Genomic DNA, 16456 nt, shown 5'->3' with positions numbered 1-16456 from the left:
CTTGCCCCAGGTAAGGTTGCATGAATGCAACAGATTTTTCATTTATTTAATGTTTAATGTTGTTTTTATAGGCAATAACTTAAGCTTTGTTAGTTCCAGGTTCAATATGTGCAATAAGTTCATTTCAATAAGTTTTGCAATAAACATTGAACCAGTTCGGCCCTCGACTTGTACCAATTTTTTAATTTGGCCCACTGTGTATTTGAGTTTGACACCCCTGGTTTAAGGGTTGGAAATGAACTGTTTTGTCCACCTGCCACTGTGGCTGGTGGATTCCAAATATTACCAGCCACTCAACAGATTATCTTTTTATTTTTGGCTGATGAGTGATCAGCAGTAATTTCCAACCCTGGTCTAAATCCTCCTGGAAAAGGGCTACAGGGCATCTGAACTAAAATCTAATAAAGGATATTAAGCTTTGACAATGCATAGTCCTAAAAAATGCATAGAGAGTGTGGAGGTCAGTTGGAGCCCCCTAGAGGATTCATCTGGATCTGCAGGAGGAAGATAAACCAGCCAAAACGATTTCTACAATCTGTCTATAAAGCATCAGTAAATTAATTGTTTACCAGTAATACCTTAAAGTTTATAAACTCTTTATGCTTTCTACTCCTTTAACTATTACTTTAACTATTACCTATTGGTTAAGAGCCCCAAAGTGACCTCCCTCCCTCAGGAAGGAGGCGCTCTCAGCTCATTCTCAGCCTGTTAAAGCAGGACGTTGTGTTGACGTCGAGGACAGCTCCACGAACCTCCACGGTCATTTCTCACGTTACATCCGTCCTGATCCACAGTAACCAACCGGAGAACCGCCACACGCTGTGAGCATCTCATCATCATCACCAGACCACCAGACACACAACATGGACTTCTCTATCCGAGCAGCCAACGTGGAGGACTGCAAGGACATCGCGCGGATGATCCTGGTGAGAAGGACACGTGCAGTGTGCATCTGTATAGTCTGTGTAGGACTCCATTTAGTAGCCTATGACTCACGGGCTTACGTCAGTAGATACCTCTCATACACCATGTTTAATTAGATAATTGACATTATTGGATGGGCTGCGGTTTTTATTAGAGTGCGCATGCGCCAGATGTGTATGCAGCTATTTGTTTTAGTGTAAATAAGGTCATGATGTTTTTAAGGAAATATGATATTTCAGAAATAGCAATAAGTGGTGAAAACTGATGTTATTTTGTCATTTGTTTTCCCTCACAGGAGCTGGCTAAATATGAGAAATTGTTAGACCATGTGAAAGTCACACAGAGAGGTAACTGCATTAACAGCTGTTCTAAAAATAAATACAAAAAATAAATTGACCTTTACATTTATTTGACCTTCATAAAAAAAAAACCAAGATGAAATGCAGTCCAGGTCAGACCACATCCCAGTAGTGATAGACAGTACTTCACCTTGGAAAAAGTACAATCTCACCACAAGGTCCATTTAGAAGCTCTTCTGGAGCTTTCGATGATAACTTTTATTTATTTATTATATTGTCCTAATTGTTTCTTATCACTATTATGTAGTCATATTATTTCTTTATATTAATCTTGTCTCCGGGGGGAGGCTTCAGATAAGCCCAGTGGGTTTTTTGCCTCTTCCTGCACTGTATATAATTCATTTATTTAAATTGTTTTGTTATGTTGTATAGTCTTAAATTGTGCAAAATAAATAAACATTGAACAATAAAAAATAAATAAATAAACAATATCGCACGATCTTCCTCAGTTTGTCCAGTTGAAATTTTAGACACAGAAATTTCCATTTTTAAGAGCACTTTTAGGACTTTTCGTCCAAGTTTGCGAGATTATTCTTATAGATGATGAACTAAGAAGAGTATGGGACAAAGGCTGGGCGATATGGCCAAAATCTTCTATCCCGATGTAGATCATTTCATATCTCGATAACGATATATATCACAATATAGCATATTTTCTGGTAATTCAATGAATAAATAGTCTATAGGAAATAACCACATGGTTATTTTTATATACTCCTGTGTGAATTAAGTACTTGAGAAATAAAAAGTACTCAGTAATTTCTCATTTTGCAAAATGAACGCAACATTTTAAAGTGAAATTATAGAGAAAAAATAAATAATCGTAGGCCTAGCCTATATCGTGATTTATGGGAACATGAACAATTCCATGACAATCATTCGAGATCCTGATTAGGGATGCACTGATCCTACTATTGTAATTTATTGTTAAAATAATAAATTCTACACGAGCAACTTGGTAAACATTTTTCAAAATTAATAGGAATTACCATTCAAGTGTAAACCTTGTTAATGCAGCAACAAATTGGTCAAAACTTAAACAGGATTTTGAAGGTGATTCTGTATTGTACCAGGAGCCAATGAAATGATTTCAGTAAAATATGTTCAAATTTTCGTGAACGTGTCAGGACTCTGGCTGCTGCATTCTGAATGAGCTGCAGCCGACCTACTGACTGTTTGGATAATCCTGCAAATAGAGCATTACAGTAGTGTAACCTGCTTGAGATGAACACATGAACCAGTTTCGGAGAGTCAGTTGGAGATATGAATGCTCTAATGCTTGATATATTTTTTAAATGACGCTGTTCTGGTGATTTTGGTAATGTGATTTTCAAAATTGAGATCAGTATCCAAAATAATGCCAAGGTTTCTGACTGTATTTCAGAGACAGCAATGCCAAATTGAATAAATTATCTGTCTCTGACTTTTACGACCAACTAGTATCTCAGTCTTACTGAGTAAAAATCCAGCAATTAATCATTAATACAGTTTACTACTTTGCTGACAGGACTGAGATCATCAGAAAAAAGTGAAATGTACAACTGTGTGTCATCAGCATATGAATGGTATGATATATTATGTTTCTTTATGATAATACTAAGTGGGAGCATGTACAGATTGTAGCCTCAACATTAGTTTCCAACCACATCTTTGTGAAAAAGACCATGTGATGTGTGACCTTAATTTCAGGAAAAAAATATTGTCTTTGTATTTCATATGCAGACTTGGAGCAGGACGGCTTCTCCAAGAACCCATTCTTCCATGTGATCGTCGCTGAGGTGCCAGAACAGCACAAATCCAAAGAAGGTGAGGGGCGGTGGGGAACTATCAGTAACACGGTTTACTCATTTAGATAGACTAAATCATAAATCTAGTCAACCAAAATTATTGTTTTAAATACTAATATTTTGTCTTGTCCTTAACCCCAAAGACTGCTTAATAGGAGGTCTAGCTCACAAAGATAAATGTGGATTGCAGTAAAGAAGATTTTGTTTGCCTTTTGATGAGTTTGTTATAATGAAATTAAGAGGCGAGACAGTTACATTACACTTATTACACTACTATTTATTATTTGTAAACACAACATTGACATACAGTCAATTTATAAAGTTGATATGGCAAACTTTTCAGCAAATGGTTTCTTATTATTCAATCATCAAGATTATTCAATACATCCAGCAGATATGGAGCAACATTATCATTCATTTGAAGTCGTGTTTCTGGCCCCCCAATGAATCCAATAGTTTTCTCTTTTTTAGCTCTGTTTTTGGTCTCCACCAACTCCTGAGGGAAATATCTGTCTCTTTAGCAGTTAAAAGCTCCACTATCTTCACTAATTATTAGATAACCTAGCCTGCCTGAGAGCAGAGAGAGTGCACCAGAACAGTAAAGTTGTGGTTTGTAAAACCAAACAATGAGCTGAAAGACACTAGAACGCTCTATAGAGGGGAAAGGGTCGGGTGATAATTCTCTACAGGTTTGTCACTACGAGGGGTCTGTTTCATACCACATGTAGACATCTAGTCAATTATTACTATAAAAATATTGATTAGAGCATCTTTAAGCGAATTTGCTGCATCTAATACTCTTTTAGTGCTATAGAATTTTAAAAATGCTGTTGTGAATCTGGCCTTGAATTACCATAGCTTCAATACACCTCTCTCACAGCAGAAAATCTGACTTAAGTAGAAAACAGGTGTAAAAAAAATAATAATGTATGTATATAAAAATATCTGCTGTGAAAAATGTGGATTCTTTTTACGGTACATATAAAATAATTTTAATTGCTTCTAGTTTGGTTTAATTATATATACATATATATATATATATAAATAAAAAGTGAGCATAAAAAAATAGAGCAATAAAAATAATATAAAATATTAAAAAATATTTTTCCTTTTTAAAATATACATTTTCATTGTAAGTGATATTTAAGAAATGCATTGGAAATTAATTACAAAAACTACATCATTTAAAACAAAATATTCATTTTTTTAAATACTATATTATTATGATTATTAAAAATAATAATTATAATTATAATAATAATAATGTTGTGTTTATTATTAAATAGTTAGTGGATAGCTATGGTAAATTATTTCCATCAACCCTTCTGAATTTCCTTTTCTCAAATTACCCATATTATGAGTTTATAAATGGAGAATTGTGCAGAGCAGCTGCATATTTAACACTTGTTGCAAGCCAGTTTCCAGGTTCATCAGTCTATACTGTATATCTGTTAATCAATGTAACGGCTCGCTGCTGATGTGGCCTCTCTCGTTACACACCGCTTATATAACAAGGCTAACACATACTTTTCCTCAGAATACAGTAATGAGAACATTAACATACGCTCTGCTGCCCAGCTGGGCCTTTTTCTTCCATGACACAGCCCTTTTTCCATAAAGTCACCACTGTCCACTGGTCTCAGATATCTGACTCCATTCTGAGTGGCTGCCTGAGTATGTGTGTTCGACTTACTACGCCCATGATAATGGAGCACATTCATAGTCAAACAGCTTCTCCACCAATTGCATGACAGGATACAGATAAGCTTGCGGCAGTTATTTCCCTTGTAGTGCAAAGAAAAACAAAGTTGTAGTGCAAAGAGAATTAAACTTGTAACGACTTATACAAACGGGCTATCTCAATAACATAGATGTGAACAAGACTGACCGGTTGACCACGTCAACGCCACAAGTTAAATGAAAACTACATATTTCTTTAAGAGACGTCTTCATTCGACACCAAACAAACTTCCTTTAACAGATTACATAAGCGATTTGAAAAAATTCAGATGCGATAAGTGGATTCCGATCTATATTAATTTTTGTTAAAATCCCATCAAAATTATAGCAGCGGTACCCTTCTGTTCTCTTCTGTAATATACTTGATTACTGTAAATCAAATGCTCACTACCAGTTCCTGGTGTATTGATTTCACATTTGTTATTTTTTTTTTATTTCAGGCCATACGAAGATCGGATATGCGCTTTACTTTTATTCCTACAGCTCGTGGTCGGGCAGAGCCATTTATATGGAGGACTTGTATGTGATGCCTGAGTTCAGAGGTATAGTGCACTGTCTCAAAAATAAACATTATTACTGTTGTCGAGTAAATATAATTTGTGAAAATGGCCAGGAGAAAATAAGCTGCGGCATAAAAAAAAAACATGTCTGTATGTGCAGGAAAGTAATTTATGGTATCTGTCTTTCAGGGAAGGGCATTGGTAAAGCACTAATGAGCAAGGTAGCTCAGGTGAGTAAAACATCAATCCATAATTGGACTGTGACAGTAAAGACATTGTTTTTTTTTGCAAGATAATGCATAACATCCCTTATGTCAGCACAGCAGTACTCATGTCTGTCTACCTGCTCCCCGTAGCTCGGCCTGGCTGCCGGCTGCACCCAGCTCAACTTCACCGTCCTGGACTGGAACAAAGCATCTCTAGACTTTTACTTCAGCCAGGGCAGCTTCGACATCACGGCTGACATAGGCTACCACTGTATGCGTTGCGAGGGAGAGGCGCTGGAGCACCTGGCCCAACCCTAACCCAACACTGGGCTCATGATGGCATGACCTTTGCAACCATTAGGTCACACAGTGCAGGGATAGAGCACCACTCAGCGGCCCCATTTCAAAACTTGACAGTGACAATCGTTTAGCTGATTTCTCAAAAAGCAGATTATTAAAATGATTGACTGTTTGTTAAGCTCTGCAGGACGTATTTTTGGTTTTGGTACGGCTAAAAACAAAAAGACACTCCAGACTCTATCTATATCTACGAGGTTTTGGTCTTACTACAGTCTCACGCACACTGATTCAACCTGCTGTGCCTTGTTCCGGTTCGCAAAGGGATTTAGCAAACAGTCAATTGGCTTATGATTTAGTAAGTAAAGGAAGCAGTTTTAAGTATTGGAATGGGGCCGATGCAATACATTTAAATAGTTATAACCAAGGCACTGAAATCTGTGTTTTGTGTTTTTCCTTTGTGATATGTTATGACCCAGAGCACCTTTTGATTGTGGTGTTAAATGGATCAGATAATCTAACCTCTCTTCTTGTGAAAAAATGTGGAATATATGGGCACGAGAAAGGTCTGACAGGAGTGTGCATGTGTGTGTGTGGGGTTTTTAAAGAAAGTCTTCTTAACACACAATTCATCATCTAGAAATTAAATATTTCTTTTTGTACAAAAAACCTTATGCACTGCAAAGCCAAGATGTATGTTTCATCATATGTGGGAAAAGAGTTTTTGCCATCTTATCCCTTTAAATTCATTATAAACTATGACAACAGCAACCAAAGAGTCAGTCACCTCTCCCCTCTTCTTCCAGATGAGGAGTGCTGTAAAGCTGCTGGGGAAGCACAATGTTGGCATTTGCACCGTTTTCTTCCTTTTTAACCCTCCTGTTGTCTTCGGGTCAAATTGACCCGAAGACAACAGGAGGGATAAATCCACAGAAATTCAACATTAGGTCATGAAAAATTAACAAAAGTATGCTCATATTATTAATAATAGCCAGACAAGAAAACATTATTGTCAAATAATAGCCTTGTTCATTATCATCAGTTGGCCTGTTTAACCCTCCTGTTGTCTTCGGGTCAATTTGACCCGAAGACAACAGGAGGGCTATGCTATGTAGGCTACTGTATGTGCTAAGTGATGACATTGTGAGGTAAAGGAATGCAGAAAAACAACAAACTCTTTGGACTGGTTTCAAAGACATGAGCCTAGAATCAGACAAAAAAAACGAGCCATCTGGTGGAATTTAAAAATAAAAGTCTTGGACTGGGCTCAGTCCGTGTCTTTGAACCTGTCCTGCTAAAATGAAAAGGGGCATGATTCTGGTCTGCACTTCTGTTTCATATCCAGTCTAATTTAAAAAAAAAAAAAGAGGTCTTCCTGTATCATTTCCAGCAATGTAATGAAAACAGTCTGAGTTGTGGGTTATATTTAGTTTGTTTTCTGTCACTCTAAACAAGTAAGAACCACTGGCGCTCCTTTTGTAGCGTTTGCAATTTGCATTTCATACTTTGTTTACAAAATAATTTAATTGAGTAGAGAATGCAGTTTGGATTTGTTTCATATTTGGGATATTGGGTTGTAAAATACTCATGTATGCTTGCTTCAATGTGCAAAATCTACACACAAAAGTACATTTTTATGTGCCGTCGTCAGGCTATTACGGAGTGCTTGCCCCAAGAATCAATATAGACTCCAAAGGAAGAGATATTTATAACCTTCATTGTCTGCATCTTCCCATCAGAATGCTATAGATTGTACAACAAAGTTCAACCCCGATTCCTGTCAAATCTTAGCAGTAAATCAGACTTTAAAGAGCAACTTTGAATACAAAAGTGAAGAAAAGATGATTAAATGTGCAGGGTGTGTATGTGATTACTACACGGTGGTTACGTTGTCAGGAAGGGCCTAAACGTGCAGTGTACCATTTCACATGGTAAGATATTTCCAATGTGTTCAATACTGTGTTTTCAAATGCTACGTGCAGTCATTGATGTTTTCTGCCAGTAGAGCCATATGTTTTTTTATGTATCTGATTTTGTCTCTGAAATGGTTGAAAATAAAGATCGTCATAATTGGGTGGAAACTTTGTGAATCCAAAAAAGTAAACTGTTCAGGAACATCGTGCATTTTAGACTTCATCCGCTGAGTTTTTAAAGGTTTTAATGAGATCAAATGAATTCCCTCAACACACGAACGGAGCATGACATTCCTCATTTGAAACATGAATCACCAAAAAATGGATTCACAGGTTTTTCACGGAATGTTTGATGCCATGAGAAATCAATTAGCGACACAAAACAATGACAAATATTGTCCAGAAACCCTCACAGGTACTGCATTTAGTGCAAAACATATGCTCAAATCATAACATGTCAAACTGCAGCCCAACAGGCAACAACAGCTGTCAGTGTGTCAGTGTGCTGACTTGACTATGACTTGCCCCAAACTGCATGTGATTATCATAAAGTGGGCATGTCTGTAAAGGGGAGACTCGTGGGGACCCATAGAACCCATTTTCATTCCCATATCTTGAGGTCAGAGGTCAAGGGACCCCTTTAAAAATGGCCATGTCAGATTTTCCTCGCCAAAATTTAGCATAAGTTTGGAGCGTTATTTAGCCTCCTTCGCGACAAGCTAGTATGCCATGGTTGGTACCAATAGATCCCTTAGGTTTCTAGTTTCATATGATACCAGTATCTTCACTCTAGCTTTAAAGTTGCGTTAATGTGTTAAAGAAATTAGAGGCGTTAAAACAAAATTTGTGTTAACATGTTATTATCCCATTAACTCTGACAGCCCTAATTGTAATATGTACATATATAATATGAGCTTAAAAGGTGCTAAATGCAAGATAGGGGCTGAGCCGGTGGCTCACAGTTAACAGTGGAAACAACGGCAAAAGTGCTGACAGAGTTAAGAGTGTTAACCTGAGGGGGAACCGGAGGGTGGGCGCAATACTTCCGTGACGACGCCGACTAAAAACACCCGCAACCGGCCCGGATTTGTCAACAAAGGAAGGAGAAACTTGAATTACAACACACACAGAGGGAGAGTGACTTCATTCTCTGCTCAAGTAGACTCCTCTATATATTTACATAGCAAAAAATAGTTTGCTGCTAGATTAATGTAACTGAACTATAATGCATTCTTAAAAAACAGCATTTTACTGCTGATCAACTGTCTAAAGTATCATCAGTAACAGTTTCATGCAGTATTTTTTTTAATTCTGGACCTGATCTGCACATGTGAGGCTTGTACATTGTACATGATTGTAAAATCAGTGAATTAGCTTTATTGTTCTTCACTCACATGTTGTTATGGTTTGCATTCTGTGCTTGTAGCCAGCTATAGACAGACATTTTTGGGAAAAGTGTCAACAAGTCTATTATAGCCTTTTTCCTAACAAGTGCCTTTAATTGTATTTAGTGTGACTATTCCTAAGTCTTTTCATCTAGGCAAAAAATAATGTTTATTAAAATGTATGTAAAAAATACAACCTAAATAGTGCATTAAAACAAATCAGTAAGATAATGTAAAGGAAAGGTGAAAAACAGCTATATAATGTATCTTTAATTGTAAAATACTGTGAAATTAATAAAGTTCAAACTGTATTTTTCATTAACAGTACAAAGCTGTAAATTTCAGCGACAATATAATAATGTTAATTTTACAGTAACATAAAGGCAACCCTGCTGCCATCAGTTCTTTACTGTTATTTTACTGGGAAATTCTTAAACAGTGTACAGTGAACGCATCATCCTGCACCGTTCATCACCTATCCACTACCGCCACCGTGTGGTTACAAACGGAACTGTTATACACGCGTGACTGGCACATATTTTCAAGGCATGCAAGTTGATGAAAGTGACTGGAGGAGCAGAGGAAGCACCGGTGCGTCCTCGGATGTTTTCTTTTTCCTCTTCTCGTGCTCACCTCGTTGGTTTTTACGCACGCTGCTATCACAACACCAGAGCTTGGAGAGGACGCGCGTTAAAGTTCACCTCCAAGTCTGAATGTGTGTGTGTGTGAGTGAATGTGTGTGTGTGGATTCAATGTGTGCTCAGTTTGTGTGTGTGTGTGTCTAATAGGGTGACCCCCCACTGCGCTGTTTAAAGGGAAGACAAGAGAGCTGAGTCAACGAATCGTATAAGGAGAAGGATGCAACAAGTTGATGTGCGCCAGTTGCAGTTTTCTTGTATATTTGGAGACAAGCAGAGGAGGATGGTGGCTTTGATCTGTGTGGAGCAAAGATCGGATGTTTTATTGCGTTAAAAAAAACACTCATCTGTCAGTTAAACCGAGAACTAAACTAAGAAAGATAGTTTAAAAAGCAGCCCACTCGTGCGTAATTCCTCGCCAAAAAAATGGACATTTGGACAGAAGCAGCGCATTTGGAGGGACTTCTTCATGCTCTGCTGGAATGAAGTTGAAGCGGTGGTGAGTAGCAGCAGCAGTGCAGTTCTCTGCACACCAACATGCATCGGATTCTGCAGAGGAGGCGAGTGCGCAAGCTGCGGGTCTTCTGGGCTTCTCTGGCTCTGGTGGCTCTGTCTCTGGCCGCATGCAGCGCGCTCTTCACGGCGTGGACTTGGCGACAGACGCGGGACCTGTCTCAGTCCTTTAAGATCCTGCAGGACCGAATGGAGCAGGTCTGTATCATACCTTAATATGCATGCAATCGTGAATAATAGTATGCATATTTGCACCACCAAAAAACGATAATATTTACAAGCATGCAACTATTCAAGTGTTTGTTATGTAACTTTTTTTTTTGTGTTTGGCTGTGGTTACTGGAATCATCGAGGGGGGTTATGTGGAAAAATGCAATTCCACACTTCACCCCCCTTCTCTCTCTCTCTCTTTCTCTCTCTCTCACTCTCTCTCTCTCTCCCTCTCCCCCTTTGCACGTACTCTATTCTATTGCACCATTCCTCTACTTGGCACTTTTATTGCTTACCAATAAGTGCAGTCAGGTTGTGTGGAGTTACTGCTTTATTTTTGTGCTCCCCCCGCCATGTTTAATTACTCTGGTGCCAGTTGTGCTCTGGTTTTATCTCAATTTACTGGAAAGCCTCAGCTATTTGGCCTGCTGTGAGCACTTTGTATACCCTGCAACAGAGGCTTTGAGAAGTGTGGCAAGTGTAAAGCATGCATAGCCCATTTTTCTCATGCATAAAAATATGTCCCCAAATTTCTGTGCGATCTCATCCTTCGGTGCAGTTTTGAACCTTCTTGCACTTGCAGTAAAAATGTTAAAAGACTCCAGCACGAGGTTGCATCACAAGTTAATTCTCTAAAAAAAAAAAAAGCAGCCAAAAAGGAGCTGATGATGGAAATTCTTTCTGGTTCGCAGTATTTACAAAACCAGGTTGCACTGGATTTGAGATCAGGAGGACAGGTTGGCTGTGGATCATGTTGACAGACCTGAACACACACACACGCACACACACACACACACACACACACACACACACACACACAAATACCCCAAAATTGGACACGTGGAGTGTTGATGCTGGAGCCTTTCCCAAGGGGCCCCGTTCTGTCCATTTGACCGTTGGCCAACTCCTGATGAGAGCCAGCGAGTGAACGTCTGGAGAGCGGAGAGCAACTCTCTCTCTGCCTCTATTTCCACAGTAGCAGTAAATTTGGACTTTCTCTGAGCCCCTATTCCTCTACGTATAGGCCTCCTCCGGTCATTCAGCGGGCCCCCAGCCAAGGATTTAAAACTCTGCTGGCTTGACAAAATTTCTTTCTGAGTAAAGATGTGAGGAATGCAAAGCACTAAAAACACGCATTAGGTGTCGCAACCAGCCTCTGAGGAAGTGGTAGACCTATTCTAAAGCTAGCATGGCAGCAGGGGCAGGATACTGGAAGAGACGAGCCTGTTTATGTGGCTGGCTGGCTGGGAAGAGGCCGTCTGTGGCTGCGTGGGATATGTGCCAGAAAAAAGTCATAATAAACTTATTGGACGTTTGTTAATAGTGCGTTTTCTCCTCTCTCTTTCAACAGGTTAATACACAGAGGAAGGCCATTGTTCAGCTCATTCTGGAGAAGAGAGAACTGCTGGTGGGGCAGAGAGTGAAGAGAGATGGTATTGCAAATCTTCAAATCTTCCACAGCTGCATTTCTTTCTTTTTTACTTCAACGCCACCAACGTTTAGAAGTTTTGTGCTTTTTAGCCGCCCCGAATCACCACAGACACAATGCTCACCAACTGTGCTCTGTTGTTTTTTTTGGGAAGGACATTTAACACAAAACGCTGGCCAGTCTTGGCCCACATGCCACTTTGGTCAGGTCTAGTGGGCCGCAGGCACAGCCCGCTGCTAAAAGTTGACACAGGAAAAAGTAGGCAGCTGGATTTCAGAAATTACAGGTCTGACCAGAGCGGCCCCGGAGCCCAGAAAACCAGCTGGCGAGGGAGCAAGGCCTTGTTGCACGCTTTTGGGCAATGAAATTGATTTTTTCTTCCCCCCCCACTCCCTCTTGAGCACACGACTGACACAGCTATGATTTGTTGTGAAAGCGGTGATATTTGATGACCTATCATTGCAGTATTTATAGCCTCTGTTTGCGTCACCGTCACGGGATTGCTTGATTGTTCACTCTTTGTCCGAGAGTGAACCCTCAGACGCTTCTATGCTGGGTTCCAAATTTAACAAAAGGATTCATTTAGTGAGCTGCATGTCCCGCCAAAGTATCTCTATTGATATCCAGCAGATATTCACTTTTTTCTTTAGTAACTGATATCTGACTTTGTCTTCCAAAACGCATTAAAACGGTGTTCAGAAATTCATGGCTATCGATGGGAATAAAAAACAGCTTTTTCCAGTTTGTGGAAAGTTGACCACCGCGATGCAGCGGCACACTGCTGTTATGTTCTCTCCTGATGACTGACAGCTTAAGTCAGGAAACGCTGGCCAGCCTGAGGGCTTTACGCTCGCCCATAGCAAATCCTAAATCTACAGGGTCACCCACCTGTGAGTTATTTTAGCAGGGGCTTAATATTCCTGTATGATGGTGGCGGGGGGCCCCGGTGTTTGGCTGCTCCGTCTCGAAACATAAAGTATGTATTTCTCAGTTCATATACAGTATTGGAGCTGTATCTGCGTTTGAAATCACTCCCCTTAGGCCAGATTGCGAAGCTAAAATAAACCTTTAGTGTGTAACAAGAGCAGGCATTCTGCAGCTCTGGCCTTTTAGTGTTGTGTTTTATTTATTGTATTTATCCGAGCAGGGGCCGGAGGCTCATAGCTGTTGCTTCACTCTGTTCTTAATCGACTCTTTTGGGTCACGGAGCAGCCAAAGACCTTTTTGACTCTCCTTTTTCCGGCACTTCATTTCTCTTATTTAGTGTTTTGTCTCTCAGGCTACATTTAATGCTTTCACTTTTCCCCTGTCTATCTCGTCTTTGTCTGCCCCCCCTACACACACAGCTCTCCATCCTCCTTCACTCCATCTTTCTCTGTATTTTCTAGATGACTGCGACCAGCTGGCACTAAGATTAGCCCCCACAGGCAAAAAAAAAAAAAGAAAAGAGGCACACGCTTCTGCCTGAAAATAACAGTTTGAGGAAATATATCGAAGCATGTGACAGGAAATCCTTTGTCCATCTGCTAGCCGCGTTAAAAAAAGGTTGAATCTAAATGGCTGCAAATTAACACACCGTGTTATTAGACAGATACAGATGGGAATGATTGTTTTATCAAAAAACCACAGACGTTATTTTCTCTGCCATTCATATTCTGTCTCTCCTTGCCTTTCCGAAAGGGGGGGCGCTGCGAGGGAGGAATGGAAATGGAAAGAAAGCGGCGTCTCATTTCGAGAGTAAGTGGCTTGGCAGATCCCTTATAGCCGTCTCGTGTAGCATCTGCTGAAGTGGTTTCAATCATATACCCCTATACGATTGCACTCATAAAATCTTAATTGACTTTCCCTTTTCTCTCCTCTTTCAACGTCTCTTTTACTTTCCAACAGTAACCAAAGTCTCCTCTCAGCAAGGTAAGAGTCGTAAAAATGACGGATGGAAGATAATCTGTGAAATTTTTTGTCTGTGAGATGATTCACCTTGGATGTGTGTGTGTGTGTGTGTGTGTGTGTCTGTGTCAGTGGGAGAGGGCGGTGTGATTAAGGGCTGGGAGGAGAGGACGTTGAATATGAGTAAAGCGGTGAGGTACAACAAGGATCAAGGCACCTTCACTGTGGAGAAAGCGGGCGTCTACTTCCTGTTCTGCCAGGTGAGTTTGTGCTGGGAGTTGTAGTTTATTAACAAACAACACCAGCACCACTTTCGTCATCCTAACATTCCCCACATGGCAGAGAGTATCAAAAACTGACGGTACCGAATATGGCATTTAGTCTTTGATCAGACATTCCCCAATTGAAACAATAATTTTGCAAATTAAAGACCGTGTTTTATGTAGTCAAAGTCCTTGTCCATCTAACAAGTGTCAACACGGATCAGACAAACCCCCCATTTGTCACACTACAGCTAGGCATACACTGTACGATTTTAGCTGCACAACTCATTTTAGAGTCGGACCGAATTTCATGCGATTAATTCACATATCAATATATTTTTTCAAACTGTTGTTTTTTTGTCATGAGCACCTTCACAAAAAACGTGAATATTACATGGTGAAAAACTGCTTCGTAGTCTGAACCAAAGACGGCAAACTTTATTAATCCTTTCAATCATGACAAAGGCAGCGCAGACCAAATGCACTCCTTCCATTCTTGCCTTTCACAATAAAAGTCCTGGACATGTACCCTGCATAACTGTTTAACAGGAAAATTAATTCAGAACATTTCGCTAAAAGGAAACTAAGATAGCGAACACTAGTTCAGGCTGTACCATAATTAACCTCAGACAGACGCTGCACTAGGTCTCTTTCTGGGTGCTCTCCTGGTAGTTAGTCCTCTTCCTGTGCAAATCTATTCAAACATTTTATTGAAAAAGTGTTGCAACTGTCGCAACTTTGCATCGCTGTCGGTATGAATAGTTTTGATGCGTAATATTCAGAGATGAGTATTTCTTATTTTTGTGTTGTTTATTTGTCACGCTACCGGTGTGTAAAGGCTTTAAGATCCAGGCTGTGACAGAAGTGTCTTTTTAAAGTAACACGCAGCTTTAAATTTGATTAAAAATAATTCAAAAGAAAAAAAAAAATAGATTAAAATGAGTTTGCTTTTAAATTTGGCTTCCTTTCTTCCTGAGGTGAAGTGGTGAAGAAACCCTAGATTCATATTTGCAACTGTGAATCAGCAGAGGCTTGGGACGCAGCGCCACTTCTACGTTTTCTTAACTAATGCGGCTTCATAAAAAACAGTCTTTATTTCGTACGAACATCAGTCTAGTGTACTGGTATGTATCATGTTTTTTGGAGATGTGGATATCAAGTTCATGTAGCCAGACCTCGGTCTTGTCAAGTTGACAGAGGTCTGGAGAATATCTCGCCAGAAAAGAAAGAAAGAGTTACGATAGCGGGGCCATGGAAATGCTGAGGCAGTCTGGTTAGTTTTCATTGGAATAGTTGAGAAGTTCCTCGTGTCTCCTGCTCTTGATAAGATGGTCATCTTCTCTGTCTCCTCAGGTGTTGTTCAACGAGCAGCAGTCTCAGTATGTGAAGCTGGATGTGGTGACCAGCGGCCAGAGGCCTCAGAAGCTGCAATGCATGGAGGGATACGGGACGACCCCGTCCGCCGGGCCGCACCCTTTCCACTTCCTGAAGCCCTGCCAGGTGTCCGGCCTCCTGCGACTGGACAAAGGCACAGAGCTGCAGGCCATCACGGGCTCGTCCTTCAGACTCCACACGCTGGGCAACCCTTCAGCCTCGCCTCACATCTTCAGCATCTTCAAAGTCAACTGAAGCTCGGAGGCTTTTTTACACAAAGTTAACTTTTTTTTTTTTTTTGTATGGACAGCCTCTTCCCGAAGACGTTAATTTGAAAGACGAACCTGACATTTGTGGAAGTTGTTGTGGAATTTTTCTTCTCTGGACAGCAGTGCTGTTTGGAACGCAAAAACACAGACTTTTGGATTAAAACCAAGACCAGGAAGTGGACGAAATGCCTCGTTGAATGTCTGCCGAGAGAACAGATGTGATGGAAGCTGTTCTATAGATAAAGGGCTTCATATAAAAAGAAAAATACTTGGATCTTAGCCTTCGTATCATGTAATAAATTGTGCTTACACTCTTTTTTTATAAGACTGACAGTAAAGCTGTGCATGCACCATCCACTTTTATATCACCGGTGCCTCAAGAAGCTGAGAGCACGCGTCAGATCGCGACACTATAAACAGCCGACACGAGTTGTCAATGATATTTTATACAATGCAGCGTCTGTGTGTGAATCAAACAATTCTTGTTTATACTGATTTTACGATCTTACAATGCAATGTGCGTCTGAGTGTGAAGTCTTTTCTTTAAATACTTTGTATATACTTCACACATACTTTACTTTTCATTTTAAATAACGTGGATGTGAATTTGTGCGCTTTCATTCAACTGTTATCAGGCCACTAAATAGGCGTGATCAGTCATTATAAGCACCATAGATGTGGGACAGTAGGGGCCTACTATGCCTACTACGTTGTAAATGATAGAGCAATACTTAAAAGCAACACGTTCTAACATATTGTAAA

The 16456-nt window shown here is 39.9% G+C and overlaps 2 protein-coding genes across 2 annotated transcripts; both read left to right on the top strand.

Moving 5' to 3' along the window:
* Window positions 1–250: 250 nt before the first annotated feature.
* On the top strand, window positions 251–6569 carry LOC119482001 (thialysine N-epsilon-acetyltransferase-like). Its single transcript, XM_037759355.1, has 6 exons — window positions 251–926; window positions 1220–1271; window positions 3006–3089; window positions 5251–5352; window positions 5500–5540; window positions 5667–6569. Exons 1-6 carry the CDS (start codon window positions 864–866, stop codon window positions 5832–5834), a joined length of 510 nt encoding a protein of 169 aa, XP_037615283.1. The 5' UTR covers window positions 251–863; the 3' UTR covers window positions 5835–6569.
* Window positions 6570–9691: 3122 nt separating this feature from the next.
* tnfsf12 (TNF superfamily member 12) lies at window positions 9692–16456 on the top strand. Its single transcript, XM_037759693.1, has 6 exons — window positions 9692–10460; window positions 11824–11905; window positions 13582–13638; window positions 13789–13812; window positions 13921–14048; window positions 15405–16456. Exons 1-6 carry the CDS (start codon window positions 10287–10289, stop codon window positions 15678–15680), a joined length of 741 nt encoding a protein of 246 aa, XP_037615621.1. The 5' UTR covers window positions 9692–10286; the 3' UTR covers window positions 15681–16456.

This window comes from Sebastes umbrosus, chromosome 22 (assembly GCF_015220745.1).
Source record: "Sebastes umbrosus isolate fSebUmb1 chromosome 22, fSebUmb1.pri, whole genome shotgun sequence".
In the NCBI taxonomy this organism is placed as follows: domain Eukaryota; kingdom Metazoa; phylum Chordata; class Actinopteri; order Perciformes; family Sebastidae; genus Sebastes; species Sebastes umbrosus.
Note: the sequence above shows the minus strand (reverse complement) of the source record. Positions and strands in the feature narration are given on the sequence as shown.

Excerpts from the sequence above, each read along its gene's own strand:
- LOC119482001 (XM_037759355.1), top strand. The coding sequence starts at position 864 with ATGGACTTCTCTATCCGAGCAGCCAACGTGGAGGACTGCAAGGACATC. Across the intron at positions 1,272-3,005 it reads TGTGAAAGTCACACAGAGAG|ACTTGGAGCAGGACGGCTTC; the intron begins GTAACTGCATTA and ends TTTCATATGCAG. Across the intron at positions 5,353-5,499 it reads TGTGATGCCTGAGTTCAGAG|GGAAGGGCATTGGTAAAGCA; the intron begins GTATAGTGCACT and ends TCTGTCTTTCAG.
- tnfsf12 (XM_037759693.1), top strand. The coding sequence starts at position 10,287 with ATGCATCGGATTCTGCAGAGGAGGCGAGTGCGCAAGCTGCGGGTCTTC. Across the intron at positions 10,461-11,823 it reads TGCAGGACCGAATGGAGCAG|GTTAATACACAGAGGAAGGC; the intron begins GTCTGTATCATA and ends CTCTTTCAACAG. Across the intron at positions 13,813-13,920 it reads CAAAGTCTCCTCTCAGCAAG|TGGGAGAGGGCGGTGTGATT; the intron begins GTAAGAGTCGTA and ends TGTCTGTGTCAG.